Source organism: Pongo pygmaeus, chromosome 15, assembly GCF_028885625.2.
Source record: "Pongo pygmaeus isolate AG05252 chromosome 15, NHGRI_mPonPyg2-v2.0_pri, whole genome shotgun sequence".
Taxonomy (NCBI): Eukaryota; Metazoa; Chordata; class Mammalia; order Primates; family Hominidae; genus Pongo; species Pongo pygmaeus.
The window spans coordinates 65841163-65859455 of record NC_072388.2 but is presented as its reverse complement, the minus strand read 5'-3'; the positions used below and the strand labels follow the sequence as shown (position 1 = coordinate 65859455).

At 32.8% G+C, this 18293-nt stretch overlaps 1 protein-coding gene across 13 annotated transcripts in view; it reads right to left on the bottom strand.

Annotated features, from left to right (window-relative positions):
- GPHN (gephyrin) overlaps window positions 1-18293 on the bottom strand; it is a 682735-nt gene that overhangs the window by 180350 nt on the left and 484092 nt on the right. For 7 of the 13 annotated variants that reach the window (XM_063651689.1, XM_063651690.1, XM_054448600.2 and 4 more), the window contains one exon: window positions 16538-16594. The exons of 4 other annotated variants lie outside the window; for them this stretch is intronic. In XM_063651689.1, the coding sequence (XP_063507759.1) occupies window positions 16538-16594 (57 nt within the window). Of the gene's footprint in view, window positions 1-5978; window positions 6021-14274; window positions 14347-16537; window positions 16595-18293 lie in introns of all 13 variants that reach the window. 2 more of the 13 variants (XM_054448601.2, XM_054448602.2) reach the window with 2 other exon arrangements.

The window sequence follows — 18293 nt, the reverse complement described above, 5'->3', positions numbered from 1 at the left end:
TTTACCTTGTTGCTGGTCAAGAAGATACTTATTTGAGTCTTTAAAAATTACACTAGGATTGGTGGTAAACCAAATCTGTGTAAATCCATGGAGATGAACCATAGCAATAGATGACCATGAGCTGCTTCACATTTCTTAAACCTCTGTAATGTACAGAAAGCTGCCATTTTAATTAATTATTTATTTATTTTTTTGGCCAAAGCCAGGATTTTAAAGTAGACGTGGCAACAAAGTTCATTTATGTATCCGAAGTAAGGATTAGGAGATAATTCAAAAGAAGAAATAACAAAAATGACAAAATTTAATGTCACACTAAATGTCAAAGATGAAAAACAAAGAGTAAAAGATAACTAGAAGATTTCTATGCAGGGAAACTTTAAGAACATTACCATTGAAAGAAGTATTTAGAAAGCAGAGCTGGACATATTGAGTTTGATATTACAAAAAGACATTCAAACAGCAGCTGGAACTATAAGTATAAATGCAGGTGAGCTATGTCATTTTAGTGCTATTACATTATAATATGACATTATTACATATCATATTATAATGTGCCATCATTTATTTGGGCTCTAACTAGCTATATCTCTAATTAATCTATTTCATTTGTAAATTCTCTAGAACACAGGAAAGAAAATTTAGAACATCATGATGATAAGCTAATCTGTGTATATATAAAGCTAGACTTCGCATAAGTACTTTACGGACTCTCTTCATTCCTACTTGCATGAAGGAGAGGATATACATATCTCCTTTCTCTCTCAAAGATACATATAGTTTATATATTAGTTTTAAGGGAGCTTAAGAACTTTCTAAACTTGTTACACATCCATTAATATTCCCTCATCTTAAACTTTAAATTTTTCTTGCCCTGTTTTCACTGATGACCTCTTTTATATTGTAAATGATCATTATATGAGGCAATATACAAGGATAAGCAGAAATTCGCTACTGCCAACTACAATAGTGTGTTTTAAAAATATTTTTATTATGGAAATTTAAAAATGTATGCCCAAGTAGACAGAATTATTTTCAATTCTTTTTAAAGAATGCTTTAATTAGATGGATATATCAAATATCCCTGTCAAAGAGAACGTAATGTGTTTTCCCATTATCTCTATGGCTTAGCTACTAATATGTATGTCAGAGAGAGAGACAGATATACTAATTTTATTTTTAACAAGACAATTTATATACTCCAGTTCATTTCTACAAATTTGAAAGTGAGGTAGGAATCAATAAATTTTTTTTTAATTATTATTATACTTTAAGTTTTAGGGTACATGTGCACAATGCGCAGGTTAGTTACATATGTATACATGTGCCATGCTGATGTGCTGCACCCATTAACTCGTCATTTAGCATTAGGTATATCTCCTAATGCTATCCCTCCCCCCTCCCCCCACCCCACAACAGTCCCCAGAGTGTGATGTTCCCCTTCCTGTGTCCATGTGTTCTCATTGTTCATTTCCCACCTATGAGTGAGAACATGCGGTGTTTGGTTTTTTGTCCTTGCGATAGTTTACTGAGAATGATGATTTCCAATTTCAATAAATTTTAATAGCAGCAGTTGTAGTGTTTTCAAAAGATACAATTCTAAGATTTCTTCACACTAACTCCAGTTTTCTAACTATAGTATACAAATGCCATAAAAATAATACATGTGAATGAAAGGGTGGAACACTGTAGATACATATATTGAAATAAGTAATAAATCATTATTAAAGGTTTTCTAAATGAGATTTTATATAGTAGAACATCTTAGGTGATTATCTCACAGTATAGAATCTTTATTTTTTGGCTACAGTTTCTTCCAGTTTAAACAGTTTGTGGTTCTGTGGTGTTTAAAAAATGTTCCTATTTTTTCTTTTGAAATAGAAAATGGTATGGTGTTTAAAGTTCATTTACCTTTATTCTCTTCCTTTTTTCCTCTCTTCCTTCCTTTCTTGAATATGTAGACTTACTCACTGCAATTTAACTGAAACTTCTGTTTGCAAAAGCTCCAAAACTGTTAGGCAGTCCAAGTTTGTTTAGATCAGAATTGGTGTCCTAATAGCGTCTAAGAGTTCAAAGGGCAACTATTTTGCATGTTACAACTTTAAAACCATCTTTCCTTCAGGTAGCTAGAAGTTCTTAAGCATTAAATAAAAACACAATTTTCAGTCCCTGTCTAGTCAACAGGAAATCAATTATTTAGCATCTAAATGTCAAATTATCTAAATCAACCTTGCTACTGGGAAATCTAAGACATTAAAGATAAGGCTCTAAAGGGTTCAATTTGGACCAGTAAAAGCATGACAACTTGGATGTTTACTAATTTTCTTTGGTTTAGATACTGTGTTACACATTATAATAAATTCATATCTAGTATATATTCCAGCTTCTCAAATAGGTCAGAAGGAATTCAATTTCTGTCAGAAGAAAGTATTAATTCTGGCTTTGGTTTATACTAAGGGAATTCTGAAGCAATCTTTTCAAAGGATTTGAAAAGGGAACTCTGCTAGAGCACTGCTGGAACAAAGTTGAAAATCAGAAACGTGAAAGATGAGTTCTTTTTTTTCACTTTGCTTGAAGGGATGAAAAACTGTATAATATGAGACACTGATCTCATCACATTCACAATATTTTATGTATTCTAAATGTAAAGCCAATTCCAAAGGCCAAGAAATAACTGGCAGATTATAATTAAATAAGGCATAGTAGGTAGCTCAATATTTATCAAATGACTAAATAAGAGAAAAATAACAATAAATTACATAACAATAAATTATATAACCATAAATGTTAGATGTCTTTCTAATATTTTCTTGAATTAAAGTTTTGTGTCTTATAGGTGCATCTTCTCATAGTATATACCCCAAACTATGTAATCAACCTGAACAAAGTAAATGGATGAAGTGAAAATACACACTACTAATGTTTTGTATTAATTAAAGTTTTGTATCTTATAGGTGCATCTTCTCATAATATATACCCCAAACTATATAATCAACCTGAACAAAGTAAATGGATGAAGTGAAAATACAAGACTACTACATGCTAGTCACAGAGCTAATGAGTTTCAACAACTTCTTAACAGGAGAAAGCATGGTATTTAAGAAAAGACAATTTTCTGCCACTCACTTGCTAGCTTTATGATCGGCAAGATAGTTAACCTCTCTGCGTCTCAATTTCCTCATCTTTAAAATGAGGATGACATTAATATCTACCCCAGACAAGGCTTTTATGAAGATTAATTGATAATGAGATATCAAAAACAAAGCTTAACACAAGTAAAATAATTGTGTGTGTATATATATACATATATATATATTTTTTTTTACAAAGGGACCATAACTACATGGAGAAATGTTTTTGCTAAATAGTATCAGCCAGCTGAGGTTATAAATCTTGTTCCTATACAACTCATGGATAGGTTCATTTTTGAGCAAGGCTTATTTTTTTCATCTAATGAATGACACAGAAGATAGTGATATGCAATTGGTAAACCAATGTGCTACATTAGGGATTGGAGACTTTATTTCTACAATAGTGAAGGTAAATGAAGATGATGATGTAAATGTAACAGAAAGAAGAGATCGAGCCATGGAAGGTTTGGCTACCTCCATAGTGATGCTATAAAATAAATACTGTACTTCGTACCAATGATCCTGTCAAGAGGTTTCCAAATGAAAAATTTAAAGCTAAGAAGAATATTCCTTGAAATTTTAATTATTAAGGTTTACAGTCTAAAATTCTGTGAAATATTTACCAATTTAAGACTAAAAAGAAACAATTATTTCTAGGCAGAGGATTATCATGAATATTAGATTACTTAAGGAGTTCTTCATTTTATTGGTCTTTATAGCATCATAAATTAAACATAAACAGCACCTATGGAGACCACAGAGATGTGGCATTGAGTGAAAGAGAGAAACCCTACCACGAATGACAGAAAGAGAAACACACTTCATGACAAATAAAGAAAGCCCATGTGTCACAATGAAAGAAACAAATCTAGATGAAGCCAAAGTTAAGAGCTGAGTGCCATGGTGCAAATGCCACAGCATACATAATCCCCCCAAGAAGCCAGTTCCACATTCCAACGTGAGAGCCCTCCTGCACACATGCTGTCATAGAGAAAGTAATACCCTGATGGATGCTGTAGGCTGTGATTGGAGATGATGCCAATGGTAGACTTCTTACACACTCTCATGGGAAATGGAGAATTGCCTGGATGAAGTGGCAAAAAGAAATGGGTTATATATTTTTTACACTAGCACTCATAATCTTTGGGAATTAAGAAAAGACCTACAGAAAATGTGGTGATGAGATGATACCAACCTTCTCTTTCAAATGTCTTTGTTGATACTAAAAATAGCTCATTTGGCTTTCTTTTCTTTGCTTCTCCCTAGTGGTATGTTTCAAGAAGTTAACCCCCCAGGAAATCAGTTTTAAGAGAAAAAAATCTCACAGTTATAACTTGCAAAGTTAAAAATCGAAGAAGATAGCTGCAATTCCATTGACTCAATAAATTCAACTTTGTGAGGCTATGGGTTTGTCATGCTATTTCTTTTGGTTTTTTCTTAAAATTTGAGATCTGCAGATGGTATTCTGCCTCTGGTTCTGCATATACTACCTGGTATTTTAAACAGTACTATCTTTCAAGGGTTTTCTTTGGGATGACATTCTGAGATAATATTTCTGCAATCAGAATTAAGCTGATAATACTGGCCTTAATATGGTAGCTACAGTGGCCTGTACAAAGTAAATACATGTAGAAATTATGGTGTAAAGAAAAGAATGAAGGTCTTAAAATTCATAGGCTACTGAAGTCCGTTTTTTTTTTTTAAGACGAAGTCTCACTCTATCGCCCAGGCTGGAGTACAATTGCACGATCTTGGCTCACTGCAACCTCTGCCTCCTGGGTTCAAGTGATTCTCCTGCCTCAGCCTCTCCAGTAGCTGGGATTACAGGTGTGCGCCACCACGTCTGGCTAATTTTTTATATTTTTAGTAGAGACGGGGTTTCACCATGTTGGCCAGGCTGGTCTCAAACTCCTGAGCTCAAGTGATCCACCCATCTCGGCCTCACAAAGTGCTGGGATTACAGGTGTGAGCCACTGCACCTGGCCTGAAGTTCTTTTATTTACCTGTCATATTTTGAGGTACATATACTCTTTCTTCTTAGCTACTCAAACAGTGCCCCTGCTTTGAAAGGAGACTTAATGGATATTCAAAGTCTGTTAATAATATTTCAATAAATCTGCTTTTTGAAAACAAGAAAACTCATTTATTCTATAGTTTAACACAGTAAGAATAAAAAATTAAACCTCCTAAAAGACAAGGAAAATAGGCCAAATTTCATGTAAAATATTTTACTGAAAGAACATGAACCTCTTTACTGTTAATCTCTTCTAGATTACAAGAATCTTAGAAAAATATAAGTAGCAAAAAATTATTAAAGTCACCTAATGAGATTTTAAAAAAGGAATACATCTTTTATTTTATATAAAATAGATGTATATTTATTTTCTATTTAATAATCAATTTTGGATGTTTTCCTATGTCTGTGGTTAATGAGACACAACAATCACTAATTTAATACAAATCTTCAGCTATCAGACACAGATATATATAGATATACAAACTGGAATCTTGCCTTTAGCCAATTTGAGTTTAACAATAAATTATATAATTCAAAAGAGTCATTATGGAATTAAGGTAGTCAGAGCAATCAAGTTGGCTATCTGGGCTTTAGTTATTTCAATGTGATGTAGTGACTGCCAAAAAAAGTTATTCAGACAACAATGCATCAGTCATAAAAATAGAGAAATTTCCCCCTAAAACAGGTGAATTTTCCCCTTTGGTATCCTCATCCCTTTCAGGCAAGTGCAAAGTGCAAGGCAAAATAAATTAAGGCAAAAGGAAAATAAAATGAGAAAAACGGTGAGGGCGAGCATGTTATTGACCATGTAAGAAAACACGTGCAAAATATACCTCAGATACACTATAGGTAGATGAGCACGAGGGAAGCCGAGCCTGGTTTTGCAGTGGGGAAAAGAAAACACTGTTAAAGAGGAAAGGATAGCATAGTAAGGGTCACAGAGGGTTTAGATGGCTCCATCACCAACACACTTGGCCAGATAATAAAACAGCTTTATAAGCAGACACTTGAGTTTGAAAACATGTCAAGACTCAAGTTATTTGAAGGAAAACTTTGTGACAAAAACATACCTTGCTAAAAAAAAATCCATGATGGAGATGACTCCCTCTGTTCAGAATCTGGTATGATCTTGCTGAGAAGATCCTCATTTAAGAAAGAAAGCAGAACGCTGGACAATTTTTCTTACAGTACTGCACTGATCTTCACTGGCTTAACACTAGCGAACTACATGGGAGGTTGTTTATAGAATAACTCTACCATACATGTTCACAGTATTCATTAAAGAGGGCACCAAAGTCAGTATTCTGATTCTTTTTTCCTGTTTCAACTATTCCATTTTTGGTATTACTGAACCTCTCTTTCTCCACTGAAGAAAGATGACAGTAGAAGAATCAGAAATGCACTTATTATCAGATTTGTTCTTTAACTGTATTTCCAGTGCCAAGCACAGCAGAATGTAGTAGGTGCTCAATAAATGCTTACTTGATGAATGAAAATACAAATCTCTTTTCTTCTATTCTTAGAAAACTGAACTTATGAAATAACATTCAGGAATTTTAAAGCTTACGATCAGAAAGAGTTGTGCGAAAAAGTATCATTGCCACTTATTGCTTTGAGGCACTTTCTAAAATATAATGGCAATAGCAACACTATAAAAATATAAAAACTTAAACACACAACTCTTCAACAGACTTAACCTTTATCAGAATGATTCACAGAATTTTTGGAACAGCTATTTTATCATTGATTTTTAAAAATAGCTATTTTGTACTTACAACCATGTTTAACCTTTATGATGCTGAACTGATAATGTTCTTCCCTGTTCTTATTTTCTACGTTGTCACACTGCCATGTTCAATTCTGTGTACTCTTTTCTCGTTAGGTTGTCTCACAATGCCATGTAAGATAAAGTTGTTAAGTATGTATTCTCTATTTACAAATACTGCAGGAAGTATCAAAATACAAAGGTAGGGTGAAATGAAGGTACTGGAGAAGGTGACAGTAGAAGAATCACAAATGCACTTATTATCTAAGATTTGTTCTTTAACTGTATTTCCAGTGCCAAGCATAGCAGAATGTAGTAGATGCTGGATATATGTTTATTTAATAAATGAATATACAAACCCTTTTTCTTCTATCTTAAAAAACTGAACTGATGAAATAATGCTCAGAATTTTTAAAACTATCACAAAGATTTGTGCTAAGAAGTATCATAGCCACTTATTGCTTAGAGGTACTTTTGAAAATATGCTAAATTCTATACATATTCAGAAATTGCACATTTTTCAGCCATACACATATCTGAATTTCTTTAGCAAAATGCTAGTTCTAAGAAAATCTTGCTGTGTATGTTTGTTCTGTGTCTATATCTATGCCCATAAAACTGAAATACTTTATCTTTCAAAACAGTTTGAGAGTCTTGTCATTGTTAAAATTTACTCAGTTCTCTATTTTCTATTGCTAGGAAAATTTACTTGAGATACTTTATCTTTCAAAACAGTTTGAGAGTCTTGTCATTGTTAAAATTTACTCAGTTCTCTATTTTCTATTGCTAGGAAAATTTACTTGAGATACTTTATTAGTACTTTATCTTTGAATTACAGTCGGTTCCGAGGAGGGCAATTCTACGGTGCACATTAAACATCTCAGAAACGTGTCACTTCCATTCTAAGTGATATCTTAGGCCACTGCAGGTGATTTTATTAATATCATGAGATTTTTTTTTGTTAAAAGCACAGGATAAGATAGATTTTTCTTTTTCTTTTTTTTTTTTTGAGACAGTTTTACTCAGTTGCCCAGGCTGGAGTGCAATGGCGTGATCTCGGCTCACTGCAACTTCCGCCTCCCGGGTTCAAGCAATTCTCCCACTTCAGCCTCCCGAGTAAGTGGGAATACTGGCACCCACCATCATGCCCGGCTAATTTTTGTATTTTTAGTAGAGACGGGGTTTCACCATGTTGGCCAGGCTGGTCTTGAACTCCTGACCTCAGATGATCCACTCGCCTTGGCATCCCAAAGTGCTGGAATTACAGGCGTGAGCCACTGCGCCTGGCCATTTTTTCTTATTTTTATAACTGAAACCTTAGAATTGAACTAACTACATTAAGACAATAATAATAAAGTGAAAAGTAGCAAAATTACTCAAAATTAGTCCAAAGACATAATCCTAAAATTGACTTACTGTTATCTTCATCATTATTGTAGTCTGGTCATATTTATAAGACATCATCTATCAGGATACTCAGATGTTACATAATTATTATAAATGAAATAGTAAATAAATGAATATTAATATAAGTAAATGCCAAAATGCCAAACAAGGAAGGGTCAAACAATGTTCTACATAAAAGAATCAAGAGATACTCAAATCTGCTTAAAGTAAATAGAGTTTACAAACTGTTTGCTCACCTAAGGACTATTAAATATTTACTTATCTAGGGACTCATGTTCCAGCTGTTCTTCCCCACTCAGAGTTAGCTGATTCAATTCAAATACCATTTAGATTTTTAAGGTATGATATATTACTTGATCATGTCAGTGTATCTTTTCCAGTTGTATAAAATTTCCCATAGAAGTTATATGATTTTAGGTGAGGCCAAACAGGGCATTTAGCAAAAATCAAAAGTTCGTCATGGTCTTCAGGGGAAAGATCTTTGTTAAGATGTAATGAAGTAATAAATAGAAAAATGCAATGTGTGAAATGAAAATACTCTAAAAACATATTTTATATAACATTTAAGACAGCAATAATGAGATTTATCTTTGTACTCTGAAAACCCAGAAATGAGCCTCCAATAAAAGAGAAATTTATAATCTATATTCTATCCACATTAGAGTTCCATCTTTGAAGACTTTGTGTGTATGTGTGTGTGTAGAGCGGGAAATCTATGTGAAGAGAGAGAGAGAATAGCTAGAGAAAACAATAAAAAAGAAGAGAATAAAAATGTAAAGGTAGACAATTTGAGGAGATCAACCTTTCCAAACATATGCTTCTTTGTAGAATAATCTGAAACCATCCTCAGAAAAATGAGCAGGCTTCTTTTCTCAAGCTCTAAAATGAAGAAATTTCACAAACTCCATTATAACCATTCCTATGTCAATGTTATTCTGACACACTAACCAGTTACAGCAGGACTCAGCAAACATTTGTTTAAATAGAGAGTAAATATTTTAGACTGTATGAGACATATAATCTGTGTTTCAACTATTCAACTCTGCTGTTGTGTAAGTAACTACAGGTTATGTGCAAATGAATGAGCATGGTTATAATTTAATAAAACATTATTTTTAAATACTGAAATTTGAATCTCATATAATTTTCACATGCCATAAAATGTTCTTCTTTTTATGTTTTTCCACAATTTATAAATGCAAAACTCATTCTTAGCTTGTGGGCCTATAAAAAAACAGGATTTGCTGATCTCTGAGTTACTGCATTAACTCAATAAAAATAAAAGTACAAACCCCCCCAAAAGACAATAGGTATCTATTTATCAAAAATATAAGAAAGTAGTTCAGAGCTAAGGCTGGAATGAAAATATTCATCTCTAAAGATCTATAAAATCACAGTTACCCAATTCATTATTTATATTAGCCCTATTTCATACTACCCCATTTTGGCATTCAGGAAATTAATTGTTAAACATTTAAAAATCATGGTTCAAAAGATCATTACTTTCTAACTTGATTCAGGTATTTTTCTTAACACTTATTAAAAAGGTAGTCTTATTTTGGGTGATAACTCTTCCCTTGACTTTTTTCACTTTAAATACCATCCTTTAATTTGTGTTAGTATAGTTAAGTACTTATAGATAATTGTCATATTCCTTCCATTTCATCACTTTCCATCTTAGTTTCACTTATATGCCAATAATCTGTCTTCATGAACCATATTCCTTTTTGTTTATCATAGCCCTTAAAAAAATCACACTTGGTCAGCCAAAACCTGTCTACACATATTTGTAGCTGAATAGAAATTTAATATCATAATACATAAACTGAGTATTCAGATGAAAATACAAAATTGTGGCATATGAGTATTTTCATTCCTTTCCTTTCTTTTCTTTTACCTATCTTTATTTCATGAACATTTATCTACTTTTTTCCTGAACATCTTAATATTTAGGCTCTCTTTGGCCCCACTGCTCCTCAACTAATCAAATTCCTTGTAAATTGACCTTGATTTATATTCTGTAAAGAAAGTATTACTTTGGATTATCTTATTCTATGTTTTTCTGTTTTTTTTTTTTTTTTTTTTTTTTGAGACAGGGTCTCACTCTCTTGCCCAGGCTGGAGTGCAGCAGAGCGATCCTGGCTCACTGCAACCTCCACTTCCTGGGTTCAAATCATTCTTGTGCCTCACCCTCCCAAGTAGCTGGGATTATAGGCATATGCCACCATTCCTGGCTAATTTTTTGTATTTTTAGTAGAGAGGAGGTTTTTCCCTTGGCCTCAAGTGATCAGCCCGCAAATAGGGAGGATACTACTTGCCTTTAAAATTTTTTTTTGCTATCTTGGACAGTTAATAGGATCCTTAGACTGATATACTTCATATTTAATATTTTTAGAAACAAGGTAATCAGAAGAAAGTGTTTCTCAGTGAGGCTTCCCAAAGTGTTGGGTTACAGGCATGAGCCACTGTCCCCTGCCTTATCCTATATTTTTCAATTCTCAACATTGTCTTCACTGGCCTTCAAGCCTATGCATTACTTTTAATATTCTTCTTACTAGATTCATCCATTTGATTAAATGGAAAATTAATTTTTCCTCTATGTGGTTTTATTCTTCAGTTACTATTACTATCAGCACATCACCAATCTAAGGATTTGTAGTAATTTTTGTAGTCATTAAGGTAGAAAAATTCTGCTTAGGTAAAAGATGATGATTTTATTATTACTAAAATTACTAAAAACCCACTTAAAGTTCAGAATACTTCTGCTTTGAATGATATAGAGAAAAAGATGACGCATTTTTAAGTTAAAAATCAATAATCTAATACATCCCATTTTATGAGTGAATGTTGAACAAATAATACATTTTAATATGAGAAATAAACAATATTCAAAACATTATATCTTAGAATATTCTATTTTGTATTGTTGATTACATTATCCTTAATCAATAATGGTACAGGGCTCTTCCCTTTCTAAAAAATAACATATTGTCTATATCATCCAATTCAAGCATTAATGATTTAATTAAATCCTTATCTCACACTTCTGAATGATGTCACACCTTCTATATTAAATATTTAATTTTAAAATATTTTAATTTTTATTTATTAGCAAATTAAACTATTAGCAAATTAAATCTTCATCCTGCAATTCTGAATGATATCTTAAATTCTCCATAAAATAAAATATTTAATTGAATTTTTAAAAATTTAACTATTAAATAAAATATTAGACTTTATGGGCCACATAATCTGTGTTTCATCTATTCAACTCTGCTGTTATGTAAAAGTAACTGTAGGTTATGTACATAAGAGTCTGAGTTAAGTCCGTTAATTCAGAACAAATGTGTTTAGTTGCTAGATTACCTATGATGATACTCTAATAGTAATTATTTTCCTTGAAAATTGAAATTGAATCATCAAGACTGTAACCGTCAGATCCAGGTCATAATTTGTAATCATGCTGACATAACTAACAAAGGGTAGAAGACAGGACCAACAGAAAAATCTCCAAATGAAGTCTCATGAGAAGATCCTCAGAAAATTATACAATTGTATAAGGAACATGGTTCTGACTCTTTCATCTAATTGAAATCTTCACCAGCATTTTAATGAAGTAAAAGACACTTCATATACTTGTTGATATGGTTTGGCTCTGTGTCTCCACCCAAATCTCATCTCGAATTGTAATCCCCACATGTCAAGAGAGGAACCTGGTGGGAGGTGATAGGATTATGGAGGTGGTTTTCTCCATGCTGTTCTTGTAAATAGTGAGGGAGTTCTCACTAGATCTGATGGTTTTAAAAGTGGCAGTTTTCCCTGTGCTCTCTCCCCTTCTGCCGCCATATACAACGTACCTTGTTTCCCCTTCACCTTCCGCCATGATTGTAAGTTTCCTGAGGCCTCTCAAACCATGTGGAACTGTGAGTCAACTGGACCTTTTTTCTTTATAAATTACCCAGTCTCAGGTAGTATCTTTATGGCAATGTGGAAGTGGACTAATACATTTGTTCTTGTGTGTGTACACCTACAATAAATTTTCATGAAACAAAATCATCACCGAATGTCAATTTACTTCATTTTATAAACAAAACCTGTCTAATACAGTCTATGGTTCTGAGAATAACTTTTTCTTTTTAGCATCAATTTTTAATATTCAAGGCATTTTAAGGTATACTTGCGTAGCAGGAATTAAAGGGTAAGGAGAGAAACTGAAAATTCAGCTAAGCAATTGATTTGCATGTTTCCTTAGCTGAACTCTCTAGAGAGGATACTACTTGCCTTTGGATAGGTTTTTTTTTTTTTTCTATATTGGACAGTTAACAGGATCCTTAGACTGATACACCTTATATTTAATATTTTTAGAAACAAGGTAATCAGAACAAAGTGTTTCTCAGTGAAATAAAATGAGATTAATCATTATATAGTAGTACAGGTGTTGAAAAAAGAAATTAAATAATGGCATGAGATAACCTAATTTTTAAGGCATCAAATTTTAAATTTGATGTTGGTCTCTTACTAACTCATTACTGTACAGTAATCAGCAAGTCTCAACTTTTTGGTCTCAGTTTCATTGAAAAGAAAAATTACTTCTCATGATTGGTTAGGAAAGAGCACAAGACTAAAATACATATATTAAAATATTTTTATGGGTTTCTAGAATAATTAGGTATGTGCAGACTGATTTAATCATAAAATCCATACTAATCTTTTTTTTAAAAAAATGATAAAATAGATTTTGGGGAGTGATTATGGATGGTTTTCAAAATTCTATAAGAATATGTGCAGAAAACAAAGAGTAGCTCAAAGGAAGAAGTAGAGATACGAGACACGTGTATTAATTCCTTCTGTTTAGTTATTAGAATTAATAACTTATTAATAAAAATCACTTTGTATTTCAATAATCAGAAATTTAGCGTAGAGATATACATGACTATGTGTGGTATACAATTAAAAACAAGCTGAGAAATAAGATAATTATCATATCCCTAACTTTAATTCTAGTTTTTATAACAAAACTATTACAGCTGTGTGAATTAAATGAATGGTAATAACCTTGTGAGAAGTAAATCGGATACCAGGATTCACAGGAACTTTTTTAGAAACCCCAGAAATGAAAGGGTACAGCCATAAATTACTGTAGTAATTTAGTTTTTCTTCTGCTACATTTATACTAAAACCAATTTAGAGATTTTTCTTGAAAATCTTGATAGTCTGAACTATCTGTCACAAAAAATACTATCATGAATTCTGACTATATGATGTACGTACAGGATTGAGTGGATACAAGGTACTGTCCTCCTTCAATGGTTGTCTTGTGTATATTAGACTTTAGCTCAAGTATTTGTAAGATGCTACGTGAAGGTGTTCCTGGTGACGATACTTACTGCTAATTTTCTTATTTTTAAACAAAATGACATACATTTATTCTAAAAGAGTCTGAGTTAAGTCTATTAACTCAGAACAAATGTGTCTACTTGCCAGATTACCTATGATACCCTAACACTGATTATTTTCCTTGAAAATTGAAATTGTACCATCAAGGATATACCCCTCATATCCAGCTCATAATTTATTCTGCTGACATAACTAACAAGCGGTAGAAGACATGACCAACAGAAAAATCTCCAAATGAAGTCTCATGACAAGATCCTCAAAAAAGTATACAATTGTATAAGAAATAGTGATTTTTGAAAAGAAAGATTTTATTTTGCACTGGGGCCAAAATATTATTAAGTCAACAGCAATGTTAGTCAGTGTGGCTTTAGGGTCCTCTATCCTGCTAATTTAATCTTTATTTCATAAATGTGAGCATGAAGCCGCAGCTAGAAAAGAAAGAAAGAGGGGGAAAAGAGACAGAAAGGAAAAAGATGGAGATGAGAGGACAAACCAATCAGATTTGGAGTTACCAGTCAGCAGAAGTTTAGGGGAAAAAAAATCACCAAGTGAAATCGTACATTTACTCTGAGAGAGTATCCTTTCACATTGCCTTCTAGGTGATCTCTGAGCTCCTCCAGCTTTCGATGGAGCTACATGTAAACATCAGAAAATGAATTGAAAAAGCAACTTGTTCTCTTTTCGGTTTTCCTTTTTCCTTTTAAAAATAAGATCATAGCATTATACATTTCTCACTGCCTTTGGCAAACATTTCAAAACATCAAAGGTCTTTCTATAACGTAAGAATGCATGCTCAACAAACCCGTGACTAGGAAGTCAACATTTTATTTTGATTAATTACAGCATCTTTTCTCCCCAAAGCATTAGAGAAAATAAATACTATAACCATCCTTATAAATCCCCTAGAGATTCACTTTGACATTTTCTATTTTGTAGAAACATGGAGTAAAGATATTTAAATATTATGAAGTTTGACTTTCTTTCCCAAACACACTTTTTGATTTAAGACTGCATCCATATTAATATAAACTGATTTAATTATAAAATGTATCTTTTGTTCTTAAACATATATATGTGTATATACATACTCATATTGCATATACACTTAAAAACAATAAACATACATTTATAACTTGAAGTTCTATACATCCAGAAGCTGAACTTGGAGATAACTGCACGCACGCGCACTCGCACATACAATCCAGTTTACAGTACATGGTGCTGCAGTTATGGATGCCATTTTTATCTTTATTTCACCTTCAGTAATTTTCAAAAAGTCATGTCGTTCTGTACCTTCTCACCTGAATTTAAGTCATAATCCATAGTTTAAAGCATTAATGGATTTCTCTTCCTTTAAAGACAAAGATAAAATATGATACCTCACAGATAGACAGTGAGGAATGCTACTGATATATCATCAGGATACATAAACTCACATTTTTCTGACTGAATAATCTTAAATTGCCTAGTTTTTGAAATAGGCACACTATTAACACTTCCCATCCCCTCTGCTTATCCTTGGTGAAATAACATTTTAATAAAATAGCTATCCACTATAAAGCAGTGTTAGAGAACAGAGAGGATGGCTTTTCTGGAATAAAGGACACAAACATACAAACACACCTTCATCCATGTGCACTCATGTGCGTGCGCACACACAAATAAATAAACAATAACAAAAAAGTAAAGCTAAGAAGGCAGAAGAGGCAAGGAGAGGAAAGAGTGCAGAAATTAGTATTTCATAAATTGTTAAATGGAAATAAATTGGAGGTGTGCAAAATTTTGAAATGATTGAATATTAGGCCTCAAGGTAGTCATTAAATTTTAGGACATCCCAGTGTACTGAATTTTCTAGCATTTTGATTAATTTAACAGTTACTATTGCTGTTAGGGCAAATGGGATTGAGATATAAGAAAATAATTAATTTTGTGAGGTAATTCTGCATATTTTTAGAATTCAGCAAATTTTCTAACTTGCATTTAAGGTGGCAGCATTAAATGTGATCGGTCTGTGTTTCATAAGAGTGATAACTTATTTACCTTTTCATTATGATTAAATGTTTGAGTACTGAGTGCCCAAGGCATACTGAGCAAATAAATATTTAGCAGCTAGCAAACAAGATGATCAAATTAGAAATCTTTCAATTGTATATTAGCAGATTATATACACAAATGGACAAACATTTAGGTATGTATCTGGTTCTGTTGATTGTTGTATCAGTTTTTTGAACTTTTAAAAAATAAAACATAGGGGATTAAGAGGGCATAACTACTATCAGCTATATGTGGGCCCATTATACTACATGACATAAAATTTCTTTCTTTCTATTTCTTAAGATTATGTGTATTGAATACATATTGTTAACTCATAATAACTTTTCTCTGAAATGAACTATAAATGGTGATGATACCAAAATAACATTAAAATTATTTTTTTACAAAAAAAAGTTAAAAGGGGAGATAATATTCTGAAAATAAATGTTAGTTCTCTGTGTAACAGGAACTTAACACACAGTGACATCAATCAGAGGAACGGTTTATTCTAGAACCCCAAATTATAGGCACCTGTAATGAGGCAGTTGCCCTTTCTGTTGTTTGTGGTGCCATTCAAAGCTAGTTATTTGGCAGCTTGCCTTCAGCTGGTTGCTCTATGTGTAGCTGAAACAAAAAAAAAGTAATATGACCCAACAGCCAATAAAAATATTAAAATAAAAAAATGGGATGGTGAAAAATGGAAAAAGCCCCCTTCCTCCCACCACCCTCCAAAAAGGAAGTGTAGGCTATAGACGAAATCTTGCCAAAAAATGTTAGAAACATATTTACTTTGAGGGATCCAACTCTACTAGCAACTCCTTTGCTTTCATCCGGCCGTCTAATTTGCTACAATGAGGGAAGATGGGTAAGAAAGACAGAATAAAGAAAAAGTGAACTTAAAAATTTTTCTATACATTAGTAAGTAATACATGCAAAAACATCAATTGACTCTCTGTGGTAGCTCTTAGGAGGCCAAGGAGTTAACTAACCCAGAGGCTGTATGACATGCTCTGCAAATAGGCTGGTCCCTAGAATTCAGTCTTTGTTATGGCACTATCCCTGAGATGAGGAAATTGGCACTTACTTTTGGTTATCTTGGGGACTTCTGATGAAGCGGTATCTGGAGTAGTGTTACATTTGCATTTGGCTTACAAAAAACAAAGAATTACAAATATACCTATGTACTTTTCTCTCTTAGTGTTTTAGTGTCTATTCCATTGTAATATTAGAAAACATAAATGGTATGACTAGAAATATGAATGCTCTGTAGGTGGAAAGATCAGTCCTGACAAGCATCATTCTTGATAGGTGACAGAGTGAAGCTCCTCTGCTTGCTGACCCAAGCATTGAGGGTGTTCAGCTGTCACTGAGATTCCCAATTAAACAATTGTGCTGCCCAACCAGAAAATTTTAATGCCAGACCAATGTTAGATACATTTACTACCTCAAAGCTTTCTGTTATTTTAGCTGAATTTTCCTCTTGGAAAATTTGCTATCTTGGGTAAGACAGGGGAAATGAAAAGTAAAACTGTTTTTTAAAATAACTCATTTCACATTACTGCATAAATGAGCAAGGGAAGTTTCTCAACACAAAATGTTTTATTAGAGGAGGTACTTTTTAAATAGAGCTCTAATGAGAACTAATGTTTTGGATAAAGAGGGAGGCAATAAAAAAAAAAAGGGCAGGGTAAAGAGCAAAGGGGATAGGAAGCTTCAGACTATGGTTTTACACTACGGATTCCAGAATGAGGTCTCAATTCAGACCAGCATAGCACAAGTTAGCTGTGATGTTCCTGCTTATATTAGGAGATAGCAGAAATATCAGTGTGATGCCAAAAGTTCCCAGTTAAAGTCTTCAAGAAATAATAGAAACCTGAACATCCTATAAAATTTTATTTCCTGGAAGCAGGATATATATTGTCTTATCCCTTTTAGAAGATCTCTGATAGCATATGGAAATTGCTGAGGAATAATCATATTGAGAAAATGAAATTTTCGTTTTGAATAAAAGCATATTTCTATATAAGAGTTGCATCAACTTTTGGCTCTACTGGATATAAACAGGTTTTACTAATTTTTCAGCATTAACTAAATGTTATGGCCAAAAGATAATCACCAATTCTAACTCTTCTTAGTGGAACAGAATTCTCAAATTTAGAAACAATGGATACTAGTTAGAACATCAGCACCTATAAGAGAGGGGCTCCCTATGGAGTGAATTCAGAGTGAGTTCATAATATCTGCTCATCCTCTTGTGCTGTTTTCTTTGATTTCTGAGGTCTTTATATCAAAAGCTGTTTTCCATCTTAAATGCAGATTCACAATATCTAGATTATAAAGGTAGAGTTGGTAGATTCCTATAAAAATATAAGAGTCTGATGCCTCATGAGGCTTTCTAAAAATTTTCAGAAACTGTGAAAATGTTCTGAACTTACACAGTAATAAGTGAACACCATTTTCTATGTTGTCTTTTATTTCTAGAAGGCTTAAAATTACATTAAGCCCAACAACATTAGGTATCTTTTTCAAGGTTACACTGGAAGTT